General features: G+C 42.6%; 1 protein-coding gene across 1 annotated transcript in view; it reads right to left on the bottom strand.

Annotated features, from left to right (window-relative positions):
• The window catches only part of clasp2 (cytoplasmic linker associated protein 2), an 85,496-nt gene that overhangs the window by 68,149 nt on the left and 1,263 nt on the right, over positions 1–16,084 (bottom strand). The window contains exons 2-6 of the mRNA XM_063185323.1: positions 13,149–13,227; positions 10,839–10,942; positions 7,276–7,367; positions 4,826–4,901; positions 2,337–2,434 (exon numbers count right to left, since the gene is read on the bottom strand). Coding sequence (XP_063041393.1) covers positions 2,337–2,434; positions 4,826–4,901; positions 7,276–7,367; positions 10,839–10,942; positions 13,149–13,227 — 449 coding nt within the window. The remainder of the gene's footprint in view (positions 1–2,336; positions 2,435–4,825; positions 4,902–7,275; positions 7,368–10,838; positions 10,943–13,148; positions 13,228–16,084) is intronic.

The following is a 16,084-nucleotide window of genomic DNA, read 5'->3' as shown; positions in this document are numbered from 1 at the left end:
ATATACTGTATGTATGCATGCCTCCTCCTCCCTCCTCCTCCCTCTCCCTTCTTCTTCTTCTTCTCCTTCCAGACACCCGTGCAGATTTTCCATTGTCTGGCACGCCGGGGTCTTGACGGGGACACCCACGCAGGGTGAGGAAAGGGGAATGGGAGAGAGACATGCAGAGAGAGGGAGAGAGAGAGACAGTGGGGGGAAAAAGAAAGGGATAAAAGAGAAGTGTGTGTGAACGTGTGACAGTATGCGATAAAGAGAGAGACAGACAGACAGCGGGGCAGAGTGGGACAGAGGGAGCGAGAGAGAGAGAGAGAGAGAGAGAGAGTGCAAGAGAGAAGAGAGTGTGTGTATGTGTGAGAGCGTCGGAGACAGGAGAAGAGAGTGTTGATGATAGCATCAGTCTACAGGCTTAACACTTTGGGTCTTTACCAGGACACCCACACAGGGACAGGGAACGAGAGGGGAAAGAAAGACAAAGGGTGAAATACAACTGACGAAAAAAAGAAAGATAGAAGGGCAGCTAAAGAGAGCAAAGGAAGACACCACTAAAGACACGATGCAGAGCAAAAAGTAATTCCACTCCCCTTGAACTCCGCTACACTAACCTACCTGCGTACTCCGTTTCCTCACATGTGTAGCAGTTTTGTCCTATTTTTTTTTAGTCTCTTTTGACAAAATGGTCTATTGTGGCTGAGTGTGTTGGGCACCGTAACATGATGAATATGGGGACCCAGGTTTGAGTCCAACCTGCAGTGATTCCCTGATCCTTCCCAGTCTTTCTCTCCCTCTAATTCTATCTCTGTCTCTCGCTCTGTGTCTCTCTCATATACAGTACTTTCCTATTGAATGAGGGGCAAAAATGCCCAAAATATATTTAAAACGGTTTTCAACGGTGTTTTAGTGTATTGTAATGCTCACAGCCTGAGTGAACGGCTCAATCTTTGCAAATTTAAGGTAGAGAATGATGCCATACTGTACATCAGTGATGGTGCACGTTTTTTGACATCAACAACGCAGAAGTCAGAGATGAGCCATGGAATAACTGAAAATGAGTGTCACAAAATGAGTGATTGCAGGGTGTTTCATCATGCGAGGAGGCAGACTAAAGACGAATTCCTTCGGCACCGTGAAAAGCATGTAATATCAGCCATACATGGAAATAACTCGCTATGTGGCCAATCACGTTTGTTTTTCCATCTCTCGCATGAGGGAAATCCATTTTATTTTGCCCACAGAGGGGAGAGATCCATTTCAATCGTGATGAATTGGTTGTCAAACATGGAGAATGGAGACGTCATCTAATGTCATCTCATCTCCCTGGTTCAGATTATATTAGCATGACTGCACCCAGGGTTAGCGGGATGGGCCAGGTGTCAGGTTTGACTGGGCCTGGGACAAAATCATCTGAAAGGGCCCCCTTTCTCAACCCAACTCTGCGCCCCTCCACTCCCTGGGCCTGGGATAAGTGACCCATTTGTTCACCGGCTCTGGGGATGGGCAATTTGCCCAATATGCCCACCCCCCCCCCCCCTTCTGGTAATTACCATGATTACATACATCATCACAGCCCAAACATGTATCTTTTATTTATATTATTTTACACACTTAATTAGCTGGACACAAATGAGGAGAATGGAGCACCAAGCTCATCTCATCTGTCTGGTTGACGTACACTGTGACTGCACCGGGGGTTAGGGGGATGGAAAATATGCTTCCCCCCTCTCTCCACCCCCAAAAACCATCTGACCCATGACAGAACTCTGATTAAATAACACCATATCAAATCCCAAATTAGTAAGATTTCCTTTCATCCCTATACAGTACATACTACAGTACAGAAATGCTGAGATCCAATTCAAAAAGTGAAATTTCTAAATATCCAATTCAAAGGTGCATTTTTAAATATTCTGGTGCCCTAATAAGTTAAAACAAAATACACATTTTCAGGCATTGGCCATTTAAACACTGTAATCCATTACAATGCCATGATCCAAATTGAATGCATGGTATTGTCAACAGCTCCCATTAAACCAGTCTAGTGCTTTATCAAAGACTGGGACCTCATTCACCATTACAGCACAAGCATGTAGCACCTATTCGTTGTTTAAATGCCCAGGAGCCATTACGTGCGGCAGCAAGATTAAGCACACACCAGCTTAAGGACGGCATTACCAGTGTGTGTGACCGGAGTATGACTACTCGTGAGTGAGCAGTGTGTTAGCAGAAGCACGTGAGGTGGTGTGTGTATAAGTGTGTGTGTGTGTGTGTGTGTGTGTGTATAAGTGTGTGTGTATATGTGTGTGTATGTGTGTGTGTGTGTGGAGAGAGAGGGAGCTTACCGCTGAGGAGGGAGGCCACTCTTGCCAAGGTCGGCCCTGACTCTCTCCCCGACATGACGGTACACCTCCACTAGTGACGTTATGGCGGCCTCTCTCACCTACAACACAACAATAATCACAATAAAACAACAAATGTTAAAAAAAACTTTATTTTTCATTAAAGGGACAGTTTGGTCAATTTCAACATGCAGTTGTATTGCTCACGCTACCCTTGACTTGTCAGTACCTGGTGATGCCACATTTTTCGTCTCAGCCCTTTCCGAGATATGAGCAATTCTAATGGGGGCAGCGTTTGTTTACATTTTTAAAAAATGAAACATAGGCCAACTCCAAATATTTTCCCAAAAGGTACTGCTGTTTGCTAGTTGTCTGCTGATGTTTTATAACCTTTTGGATGTTTTTGGGAATAAATAAAAAAAAATTTTTGAAATGTAAACAAAGAGCTGCCCCCATTACAATGACCAGGATCTCGGAAACGGCTGAAGAAGAAGAAAAAAAAATCTCAGGCACTGACAAGTCCAGGGTAGTGTGAGCATTACAACTGCATGTTGAAATTGACCAAACTGTCCCTTTAATATCAGCCAGGGCTATAAATTAACTTTCATCATCACGAGCCAAATTTGGTTACTAGACAAACATACAATCATTATCAGTCATACAATCATTATCAGTCAGTAGTGTTAATTTAGAGCCCTAATTATAACCAATATGCAGAAGTAATACCAATTGGTACCAACATAAACATGACACCGTCATAACAGTATTATATCACAGTCATGAACGTGCCATAAACCTTATGTCAATGTCATTAAGTATCATTTGAGTATTGTCAAGACAAGTTGACATTGTTTGGATTGGACAGGCTCCTTACCCCATTTTAGCCTGGAGACACATATACACTGCATTCTGGCTCTTGAGATTTGAGTGTTTTTTTAATAAGAATGTGCGTCGAGTTGAATGAACACATTCTAATGCAAAATGAGGGTCCTAGCTTTTAAATGTAACTTATTTCATGTTTGCATGTGCTTTGGAGGCCGATATATTTAGGATTTAATAGGCAGCGGGCACCCTTTCCCAAAAAGGGCTTATGACAAAATGGATTAAAAAAGGCTCTGTGCACAAGCACACACAAACCCAAATGACAATGACAACTTTCTGATCCCCCTCTCAACATTAGCATAATATTTACGACACATCAATGACAGCGTCAGGTCACGCTTAGGTCACTGTTCACTGTACAAACGACATTTCAAAGGATGCGTTTAGCAAACAATACAATTTTTAAGTATATTTATTTTCTATGTAAAAGGGTGTGACTCAAAGCGCTTTAAAAGTTTGGCAAGAAGACACAGAACAGCAAAAATGCACATGTCATTTATTTTTCACATCTCAATGGCCACGTTTACATGATATTTTTAATTCCGAATTAATAATTCAGAGTTAAAAAGTTCCGTCGAGTATACATTGCACTTTCATTTAATTCCGAATTGTGAAGCGTTTTCTAAGCTTCATCCAGAATTAAATTGAGTTTATTCTGAATTCAATGTATTATGTAAATGAGGACATTGTGTCACAATTATTGGCACACCTAATCCACCTGACACTTTTCACCCCCCACCAAAAAACAATCCATTTCAGTAATTTGGTCCCTGCAAATTCTTCAACCATGTCTCCCCCACCCTCTAACTTTTTGCCTTCTTTAGTGTTTGACTCTGTGCCTTTGTAAGCAAGCGAGTGAGTGGTTATGTAACACATGGGGAGGATAAGTGAGTGTTTTCTGTAGGAGGAAGCAGCAGCAGTAGCAGCAGCTCATTGTCTTTTCTCTGTGGCAGTAACTAATTACTGTGCCCTCCTGATTACACAGCGAGCCCATCCGTGTTAACAGTACACTGTTCAGCATCTCAGCAGGACGGCCAGCTAGCAACCCCTCCTCTCTTCTCTTCTCTCCTCAACAGCCTCTCCCTTCACCTTTCCTCTCTTTTTTCCTCCTCTAGAAGAGTCTCCTCCTCCCCATCTCTTCTCTCCTTGTCTCTTGTCCTCCCCTGGCAGACTTTCTTCTCCTCTCCTACCCTTTCAAAGCCTCTCTCACTCGCTCGCTCTCTCCTCTCCTCTCCTTGTGTGCTCCCCTCGGACGCACATAAAAAGGCTTAAATACAGTATTCACCCTAATGGCAGTGCCCCCACTCTCCATCTCTCTTCAAGCAGTCTCAAGTCCTTTTCATTCTGTCCAAAAGGAAGCCATTTTGGGACTTGAAAACACTTGACAAAGGGAACCCAGAAAGTGCTTTGAAAACAGTGTGTTTTATTAATGTATGCATTGGCTCAGCAACCGTGCAACCCATTGGCCTTGCTTCCTCTCAAGCCTACCATCCTCTGATTCCTTGGTATGACACCACAGTACCTTGCATATAAATAGCTAGAATTGTGGCCCACCTACACAGCACATCATGGAAGATGCACAGATGTGTGAGAATGACTGCGTGTGTTACCTGAGGGTTTTGGTCTCCGGTTAACGTGCAGAGGAAGGGCACGATCTTGCTAAGACTCAGGGCCTGAGCACCATACCTGTGAAGGAGACACACACCCGTCACGTCACTTTCATGGTACTGTTAATACATAGGGATGCACTATATTACTTTTTTGAAAATTGATACGAGAACACTATGTACTTGCCAATACAGAGTACCGATACAGAAACTTTTGCCCTCAACATACAATGAAAATAAATGCATAGCCTCGTTTTTTCCACCTGTGATATGTGTTTTATTGTCCATTTCCATGTAGATTTAAATGTTAGTTAATGTATGAAGTGGCGCTTTTCCCCCATGCTGCTTTCAACTCAACAGAGTATGACAACATTGTTGTTTTTTATAATAGCAGTGCCAACGTAGTTAGCAACTATGGTTTAGAGAAATGCACCCCAGGCTTGTAGCCTGAAGGGTTGCCACTTCAATTCCACACAGCACTAGAACATTGATGGATAGATTCATGGAGTTTCAGCATGGAGAAACACAAATAACCAGGTTTGTGACTGGCAAAGACCAAAAAATATAGCAGAAAAATATACACAGCATATTGTGTGATGTAGACTTAATGACAGAGTGGTTTTATAGTACCGTATTGGCCCGAATATAAGACGTGGTTTTTGTTCTAAAAATAGTACTCTAAAAAGGGGGGTCGTCTTATTTCCGCGCGCTAGAGAAAAAAGTAATTTAATTTTTTTTTATTTTATTTTTTAACTTAACCTGAATGCGGCCATTAGCCTATGCTTCACAACAATGCACACAACTCAATAATGGATGGGTTAAGAGATTGTTTTGTCCATATCAAATTTGCAGATGCTTGTTTCGTTATGACTGTTGCACCGCACGTCTATCAACTGTCAATGTCAACGCGATGCGGACGACAGTGCAAGGGGAAAAACACAAGTCAATCGCGGCCCGTTGCTCTGTTTGTGTTTGGTTTTACAGTCTCATCATGAAAGCTTTGGTCGTTCTCTCTGGTCAGCCGACAACACCACTAGAAACTAAAGAAATGAAGGGTGATTTGACGAACAACCTGTAGGCTAAGTTTGGGATGCTGTCATCAGCCAATCAATGGTCATCTGTGTGTGCCCGAGAAAGCGGTGCCTTTGACGATATGCCTAGCAACGATTCAACAACACAGAATAATGGTTAAGGCAAGCGATTGTCTTGTTCATATAAAATCACTAGGAGTTTTACCCTTGCTACGAAATGAATATCAATCGGACTTTTATTGTCAACGTGGGCCTGATAGGCAGCGCATGGGTTTCAAGTGCAATGCGTCAATCTGCCTTTGGTCACATTCGGTTTCTATAGTCCAACGGAAAACTTTGGATGCATAAAATGAACGGCGATTTGGCGAGACGGCTGCTGGTTAGCTATTGCTGTCAACTAAGCATTTCGCTAAATCTGTGCATTGCACAATAGATTGCCTATCTCTACTGGACTGGTTGCCTGGCTGGCACAGACTAATGCTCTGAGTGTAGGCTATGTTGCGTCGCACTTTAAACAGGCGGGCCCAGGCAGGCGGCTGTAGCCTGTAGGTGCCTATTGGCGCTTGACAGGTGAAGTGAGTAAAGAAAGGAAAAGGATATGAGTAACCATCTGTGGTCTTATATCATGGAAATTCCATGAAAATGATATTGTGAAATTTGTTCTTTGTAAAAAGCCTCAGATTTTCCAACAAATTAAAAACTGCATTTTGAGAAAAGTTTCCAATGTGAAACAAAATTAAGTCTTCAAAAAACTTTTTTCCCCAAAACATGAGCCTGAAAATGGGGGGTCGTCTTATAATCAGGATCGTCTTATATTCGGGCTAATACGGTATATGCCTTTTCATCTAGGGAAAAAGGAATTCTTGATTTGTCATGAAAATTGACATGCATGACCACTGGCATGGACATCGGCACTGAGCTAGTTTTGAAGCCTAGTTGATAGAATGCTTGCCTTCCAAACCATATTGGTGATAGTGAGGTCGCGGGTTCAAGCAAAGGGTTGGAGTGCACAGTAAGAGCTCAGTAAAATACATGCACCTCCAACATCCTGAGTGCAAATCGCCTTTAAGAGCAAATTCCAGCATGGGTTTAGATGCCAACAAGGGTCATGAGAAATAATCGGCCCCTAAGCCACAAATAGCAATGACAACAAATCACAGCTATTTTAAGCTTTATCCTTCAAGTCCAGCAATACAATTCAACCCAGATTGAAAACATCATATTATTGCTTTGTTCTGACAATATCAAATAGGTTTATATTTCTAATTTGGGTTATGAGACTGTGTTCGGTGGAGAACTGACACGGTGTGTGTGTGTGTGTGTGTGTGTGCGTGTGCGTGTGCGTGTGCGTGTGCGTGTGCGTGTGCGTGTGCGTGTGCGTGTGCGTGTGCGTGTGCGTGTGCGTGTGCGTGTTATACTCACGTATTGAGGGTGGACACTAAACAGAGGCACACTCCCTCTCTGCTGCGGAAGTTCTTGTGCTTGAAGCCTGTTAATAACCTCTCCCAGACAAACTGTTGACAGAGCACAGGTGAGGACACGAGGGTGAGAACATGCAGAAGAAAACTGTTACAACTGTTATAGCCGTTACTTAAGGCCCTGTGTTATGTCATAGTAGTGTACAGTGTTTCCCCCAGAATTGTTGTTAGTCAAGGGCGTTAAAAGTATATATTTTTTGTCTGAGCAACTTTAGAAATTACATTCACAACATGAAATATGTTACATAACATATCTTTTCAGGGGACCTAGTCAAGGTGGTAGGTGTTTCTTGTCAAGGTGGCCGCCTAAGCAATAAAGTGCTGGGGGAAACCCTGGTGTAGTAGCCTGATAAACCAGCCTAAATGTGAGACCGGAGTAATTTAGTCTGGCCCCGATGAACGTTACCTCGGACGATTGCTGATGAGAACAACCTGTTATTTTTTCAAACCGCGACGGCGCTCTGACCAATCGGCGATCTTTGCCGTTGATGTTCTTTCCCAACATTGTTGCAAGCTTCGTCGTCACTCCCTCAAAACCCTGCCCGCTTTGATTCAAAACAAATCTCTGCGTTGTAATCGGTTTTGCCAGACTCAGGGCACAGTGTTCAAAACGTTCTCAGATCCGAGGTCAGACCCACTCGCAGCTGAATATTTTCGGCGCCCAGCGGGTGGCGCTGGTTTACCAGGCTACTGGGGTAGTACTACTATGGTAGTTAACTTTTCAATGGCTATTACAGCATTCCACTGGTGGAACGCTACGAGCCCTATTTATTATTAAGGAAGTGTTGAGCTAAATTTTACTGAGAAGATATGCAATTATGAAGCGCACATGATCTCTACGTGAATCAATCACGGTGTTTGGAAACCCAAGATCAAACCCTGACCTCTCCAAGTCATAAACTTGTGGGGCAGCTAGCTACAGACAAAGAACATAAAATAGCTGCTTCATGTTTTAGATCAAGTGACAGCCGCAGACAAAACCAATGTGTATTACTCTAAAAACGTGCAAACCAAGTACAACAGTGATGCGCAATGCCATGACCTGTTGTCTACATGTTTGTTGAAGGTTGCTGCTCAGCATGTGGTAGCCTACATGCATGGAGTCTACATCAATATAACAAACATGCGTGCTACTCCTGTCTGCAGTGCTGTCTTTTACAAAAGACTAACAGAGCAAAGCAAAAGTGATGCACTACACAAACAAGGAGATGGAAAGAAATTACTTAAATGCTATCATGCTGCACAGTCCAACAAAGTGTAGGCGCAATAGCTTCCAGCGCACGGTAGTGAAAATAGACCAGTGGTTCTAAACTTATTTTGAACAACAAATGCACTCAGATAGTGCAGACTCCGCCAACAAAGCTGTTTGATAGAATATTTGGCTTTACACCCTATTTTTTCCCCATGTCTTTCTGCCTTCTTTTGTGGAGTTTGGGTGAATTTGGACATTCGAGTTTATATACCACAATGGTCAAAAAACTTTAAAAAGGTTCTGGTTCTTGATCGTGATCCGAATCACCATCAAAATTGAATCACTTGTTCTTTTGGTCCAACAATTTCCAACAACTCCACATACACCGCATTCCACATTATTATGCATATGACATTTTTCGCTGTTTCCCCAAATAATCAATATAAATGACAGTCGTCATAATTTTCAAGTCATCAGCCATTAGAGTACAATTAAAATGAACCTTCCAATGATAACAGTATTACTTTAATATAGATAAGATAACTTTAAATGCTCTGTTCCACATTATTATGCGAAATAGTTTTGTAGTGTTGTAATGCAAATTTCTTTCTTTTTTTCCCAATTTACATCAAAACAGTTGGATCACATGGAACCCGTAGATTTCCATGCCACCTGTAGGTGCTTTGGCAGTATCGACATTCTAACTCACCAGACATAAAACCCCATTGAAAATGAATGGGATGTTATGTCTGATGAGTTAGAATGTCATCACCTCCAAAGTACCTAAACGTGGCAGGGAAATCTACGGGTATATTGAAGACTGAAGTGTGGGTCACCAACAAAAACAGCTGAGAGCAAAGCATCAAGGATATCTGGGCTTCCATAACTCCCATGCAATGCCCTGCCATTCACTTCAATGTTAAATGCAGTATTCCAGTTACAGCTTATAACCAAGTTTTGAACATTGAAATGTAATTTAGAAGGTACCAAATTCCAACTGTTTTGATGTAAATGGGAAAAAAAGAAAGAAATTTGGATTACAACACTACAAAACTGCTTTGCGTAATAATTTGGAACAGAGCATTTTGGGCATTTTAAGTTTTTTAATATTTTAAAAAATACCGTTATCATTGGAAGGTTCATTCAAAAACGTTTTAATTGTACTCTAATGGCTGATGACTTGAAAATTATGACGACTGTCATTTGTATTGGTTATTTGGGGAAACAACGAAAAATGTCATTTGCGTAATAATGTGGAGTGCGGTGTAGCTCAACGAAATCCCTTCATAACTTCTGGAGTTATCCTACTGACTGCGTCCAAAAACATAACCTCCTCGGCGGACGTAATAATAAACGGCCTCTGGAACTCGTCATAAGCCTCTCCACGGCCAACGCCCCTTGAAGCACGAGGGGGGCAGTCAAGCCCCTGTTGAGAAAGGTTTACATGCCTGGTTTCCCGCAGCAATCTGACACAAGATGGCCTTGGCTAAGCGGAGCACCGTTATGTGTTTTGCATATGCATGACCGTGTCACTGAGTAGTGAAGTAGACCGGATGCTTTATTGATCCCGAAGGAAATTAAGGATGTGTGTTCTGGAAGCTTATACCACTGGTGTAAGTGCAACAGTTTCCCGTATGCATCAGGGACTATGTAGTGGATGGTTGAGACCCTGCAGCAGCAACTTGTCACAGGACAGCTTTGGTAATGCAGAGCACTTGTGCATTACGTATGCATGATCATGTTGCGCTGTGTTCGGTCTCTAGAATATATAGAATCTTATCATGGGTGTGGCACTCAGTCAGTTCCATGTATTCCACTGTGTGCATTACATATTAATGACCATGCTGTGGCGCTATGCTCTATAACAAAAGTTCGCAACCACAGTGGTTCTCAACCTATTTTGAACAAATGCCCCTTTCACCTCATCAATAAGCCTCTCAATGCCCTCACTGACCTCATAATAAGCCTGCCAACGCCCCTCTTATTAAAAAATAATACAAACCCCCCCCCCCCCCATTTGCAACGGACTGCACCCCCCTGTTATACTCTGAGCATCTCTGATCTCTGATGCTGCTGCTGTGTGTTCTAGAATCTCACCATGGGTGTGGCACTCAGTTCCAGGAGCTTGAGGATGAGAGCACTGTGTGAGTGTGTGTGTGTGTGTGTGTGTGTGTGTGTGTGTGTGTGTGTGTGTGTGTGTGTGTGTGTGTGTGTGTGTGTGTGTGTGTGTGTGTGTGTGTGTGTGTGTGTGTGTGTGTGTGTGTGTGACCATGTTGTGGTGGTGGTATGTTCTAATCTGGAATGTAGAATCTTACCATGGGGGTGGCACTCTGATCCATGAGTTTGAGGATGAGAGCCTGGGCCTGTTCTCGCACCTGGTCTTTGGAGTCTCCCAGCCGGTCCACCAGCGCTGGCACAACTAGGGGAAACCAAACAAAACCAATAAATAAATAGATAAGCAACCTCATGCCAACTTGCTAAAAAAGACTGTGCTTTGAAGTCATTTCAAATCTCTTTGAGAACGTATTTTTCATAGTTCTCAGTGTGTTGGTAAGACAGAGGTTGTGATTACACATTAAAAACATTACCACACTCACATTAATAACACATTGCTTCAAATTCAGAGAGTTCCCCTCTGATCACTAAAATGTCACAACCTTTCGGCAAGATCACATCACATCACAACACATACCGCTATGATAAAAAAGAGGAATTCACATCTTAGAAATAATAATAATAAAAATCATGACATATTTCAGAGTGGCGAACTTCTTCTTTTCAATGTTGTCATCAGAATATCTTAATGTCTTTATTTGAATACTATATGCATGCATGTGATGCGATAGGCATGCAAAAGGATGCTTAGTCCCCTCCTAAGGAGTAGGTCAGGGTACCGTCTGCCTGGGCAGCCAGCATTCTGCTCTAGCCAAGATAACCTTAATGAGACATTTCCTGTGGAAGCCATTACTATGCTCTGATGTTGACTGGCAGACAAGCACTCCTCCACGTCCACTCCTGAATGCCAGCCACTTTCCACTGTGTGCCATCCCCTTGTGAGGGTCTTCTTACGGGCAGGCCCACAGCATATAGCCCCTTCTACCCAGAGCAGTTCAATAGGATTAAAAACCAAGACTTTCCAGCTTGTCCATTCCAGAACTCTCTTGTTTCCTTTCTTTTGAGTCATTTCATTGTGGATTTTACTGGAACTTTTTTTTTGGGGGGGAGGTCATTGTCAATGCTGCACGGTCCACTTCCGCCTTTTGGGTTCAATTTTTAGACTGGCTCCCTCACATTTTCCTCCGGCTCCCTCTCTCTCTTTCTCTCACTCTCTGACACAAAGAGGAATTCATTGTGGATTCTCAGATGGGAGAGCTGGTCGGGACCAGGCAGAGCAAAACCGACCCCCAAAACATTCTGCTGCATTTCCATCGCCCTTGTTCTCTTGTCTGGATTAGCAATGGCTGTGAAATGACATTTGCCAGTTAAGTTTTTTTTTTTTTCGCCATATCGTGTTCATGTTCTTCAAATTACAGACAGACTGACCTGGCCATGAGGAGCTGCCATTTTAAAAACTACAGCCCTCCCTTTTATTCAAACAAGGGAATGGCTGTTTCATATTTGTTTCTATTATTCATTCAGAATTGTTTCTATAACATTAAAATATCTATATATATTTTGTAGAAAAAAAATATTTTTATGTGGGCAGTGGCATGCCTACAAATAGTTCAGAGATGACTTTTTATTATTCTTTCCCATGTATTGCATCATCACCCATCCTCATCATCTTCTCCTTCATCCTCCTCATTAAGGTCAGTGTGCCCTTTGCATGTGAACATAACACCAGTCACGTCAACCATCAACCACAAACCCAAACTCAACAACCAAATAAATAAACAGAGGACGCTGAAAAGGCAATAATCCACCAGTCATTTCCAATGCCAGTGAGTAAAACTGCAGACAATGCTGCATCACCCACTACATGTGCCGCAAATGGGCAAGAAGAAAGCGAAATATGCAATGACAGTATGCACACACTACAAAAAAATGTGTATTGTACACCGCACTCAACACGGACAACCAGTGTCCGTCTATTGTACACAAATATGGAGCGAAGCGGTACGCCGCCGCCTACCAATTAAAGCCTATTGTACGGCAACACGGAGTGATGCGACACTGTGACTACCAATGAGAGAAGTCGGGCATCAGCATTCAGAACTAGCTTCATCACCAATGGCTATTAATCATGAGCCAAGAACTCCCTTGATAGAGAAAAGCTGAAGGGGCTTTCACTCTCCTCCACTGCCCTTGTTGTGACTGGAAGAGAAACCAAGCAACTCCACCAAACTATGCAATAGTATTTCTAATCATTTGCACTGTCGGATGAGAGAGACTCGGTCAGTTGAAATACAACGAAATACAAGAGTTGAATCTAAGAGTGCTAGTTTTATCCTTAATGTTTTTTTAACAGCGTCGGTACTTGAAATCAAATTTCTTCTATATCATTTTGTCATCTATAACAACACAAGAAATGGCTTCTCATCATTATGAGGTTAAATAATCAGAACCGGTTCCATTTGGGCGTTTGTTCCTGTTCAAAGAACCCCATGATCTCACACATCTCTTACCTGTCCCCACATATCCTCTGAACCGCTCATTCAGTCTGTCGACGAAAGCTGATACAATATCGATCCCCAGCAAGGCTACCTGGATAGGACAAAGCAAAATAAAGCATAAATACAATATCAAAGCATAAACTTTGATCAAATTTAGAGACAAATAACAGAAACAGGGAAGTAGAAGCAGTGTCACACTCAGACTTCCATCTTCATAGTGTGCTTTATATGAGGCAGGGACCAAGAATAATCCCACAGTGAACACTTGGGAAATGGGTTAGCAGAAGATTTGTAACTGGTGTAATACATGTGCAAATTTATAATGCTCAAGTTGAATAAACTAGAATCAAGACAGAATAATGTCTAGACCCAGGGATGACCTGAGAACTCTGCATACTTTTTAGAGGCTTTTAATTTTGGTGCACAGTGACTGACGTTTCAACGCACCTACGTCTTTCTCAGAGTCAGAGTCCTTCCTCAGGTGTGTTGAAACATTGGTCCTTTTGTGCACCAAAATAAAATAAAAACCTTTTAAAAGTATGTCGAGTGCTCTGGTCATCCCTGGGTCTAGTCACTAAGAAGTAGGCCAGTCTGTCTTAATGCTGCTGTCCTCGACTGTGAGCACCACAAGGGCTAAAGTGCAGACATCCTTTCTCTAACTTGAATAGAGTAGTGAAAAGTGGGAGAACGCTCTTCTCTTGTCTCCAAGTTATTTTTTTTTCATTTTACCAGCTTCAAATCTTTCAATTTCGAACCATGTTAGATGAAAAGAAAACCTCCACTCTTGAGAGGTCCTTCCAGCCCATGCTTAATGGACATCGTGGATGCTCTGATACATGCACGGTATACGTCTGTGTTCTCTTAGCCAGTACATTCATCATCTGTCCTCTCTGGGCACGTCCTCTCTAATGGCTGTCCGCTCCTAGAGGCTCATTTTCACTCTTGTCTCTGAGCTTTTCTCTGTTCCTATATTCTTCTCTCCTGACATCTCCTCAGCCATCTTCGAAGCACTAAGTTTAATCTTGTAAAGTTTAAGACAATTGAAATGATTGTCAACTGAACTTTTGGATATAATTCAGTTTAAAATCTGGTTCTGGGTGAAAAAACAGTGACCGAGCTGTTTTTTTAACCATCTACTGTATTCAGTATGATATCTATCCACATTTTACTAAATATTCCACTATGTTAGACAAACAACATTTGCTAAATTCTGAAAGGAACAGCAAAATGGAAAGGACAGGAGTCACTAGACCGTAGACCACATGTCTTCCTTTAGCATTGCAAATGCTTCACAGGCTTCGTTTCTGCCTGAATTAGAGGATAAATGTGTCAGAAGGTCTACTCGCACCACAGGGAGGGAAATTCACACAACCTCTTTTTAGGTTTCAGAAGAAGTGTGAGTTTCCATGTGGCCTAAGATTGGAAGAGTCTTTTGCGTGCATCTTACATCTTAGCCAAAACGGTTAAAGTGCATACTTGCATCCTATCCAGCTTATCACTTTCGAGAACTTTTCTCCCCTTTCATTAGAAAATGTGTTGTTTTTGAAGCACATTCCGCAAGAGATGGATGTTCTTTGCTTCAGATTGCAAACGTTTGGTTTTTGACAGAAAAATGTTAACTATAAAAGCAGCACACAGAAGTGCTAAAGAAAACCCTTCAAATCCTACCCTGTAATCAAGCGGGACATTTACCATGTGGCAGAGCTTGTAGGCTCGGAGGTGGGGACAACAACACTTCAACCAACACAGCTGTTCAGGCCAGGAAAAGGCAATGGAGAAAGCAGCCAGAGAGAGAGACCATGAGAGAGAGAGAGAGAGAGAGAGAGAGAGAGAGAGAGAGAGAGAGAGAGAGAGAGAGAGAGAGAGAGAGAGAGAGAGAGAGAGAGAGAGAGAGAGAGAGCGTGTGTGTGAGAGAGTGTGTGAGAGAGCGAGAGAGAGAGAGTGAGAGAGAGAGAGCGAGAGAGAGAGAGAGAGAGAGAGCGCAAAGAAGTGAATGGGAGAAAGCATCCTATTCCTGTCAGCCTCAACCCACCACTACTATGAGGTAATGAGCCTGTGCCCTGACAACAAACCCCAGTGGCCGATCTCATTGGTAAGGCAGTCAGGACCCACGCCCGCCTGGCCTGGCTGTGTAGTGGTGATGCCATGGTGTTACACCCCCACCTTCAACTCATTCCCCTGGCTCTTCATGCAGTGCTTTACTGAATGAATACAGTCCAACCCAACACATTAGTAATAACGTAGACTGACATCCATAAGCTTTCACTCAATTCTTATTCCTATTACCAGGATATGGTAAGAAACCGAGACAGTCTTGAGTTTGCTGCAAAAATCAAAACAAAAACAAAAAACAGCTGATGCGCGAAACTGTAAGTCTGTGTTTGTTTAGCAGGCTATTTGTTGAAAGGCGGTTATTTTGCATTGATTAACGTTTGACTATTCCAACATTACCTGCTGTGAAAATGTGTGACATTTAGTTAACATTACTGTTTCTTGCAAGTGTAATTGTAGACACAGTTCAACAAATGTTGGACTTATGGAACACTTTCCATAACGTGCTGAAATGCTGTGGCCATTCAATGCACAGTAGGGAGTTGTTGTAGCCTGCTTCACCAATTTATTTTCCAGAAGGCGATTCTATACAACAGCAGCAGCCAGGGCAAAGACGACTAGTCTCCCTCGTCTACAAGCTTTGCTCAAAAAAATAATTCCACACCCCCACCGCTCAAGACATGTTTAAATATCCATCAACCACACACCATCCATACTGGGGGTACCCACTGGCCAAACGGTTACAGGGTTCAAAGCTAGACAATAGCTAATGGATAATCAATCCGTGCTATGCTCCCCCCGAGTAGCCAAATAGCGAACCCCAAATGTTAACTTCGTCAAACATAGGTCTTATTTAGCTGACGGATGAGAAAAAAACAATCCTTGAAACCCTATCC

This window comes from Engraulis encrasicolus, chromosome 20 (assembly GCF_034702125.1).
Source record: "Engraulis encrasicolus isolate BLACKSEA-1 chromosome 20, IST_EnEncr_1.0, whole genome shotgun sequence".
NCBI classification, from domain to species: domain Eukaryota; kingdom Metazoa; phylum Chordata; class Actinopteri; order Clupeiformes; family Engraulidae; genus Engraulis; species Engraulis encrasicolus.
Note: the sequence above shows the minus strand (reverse complement) of the source record. Positions and strands in the feature narration are given on the sequence as shown.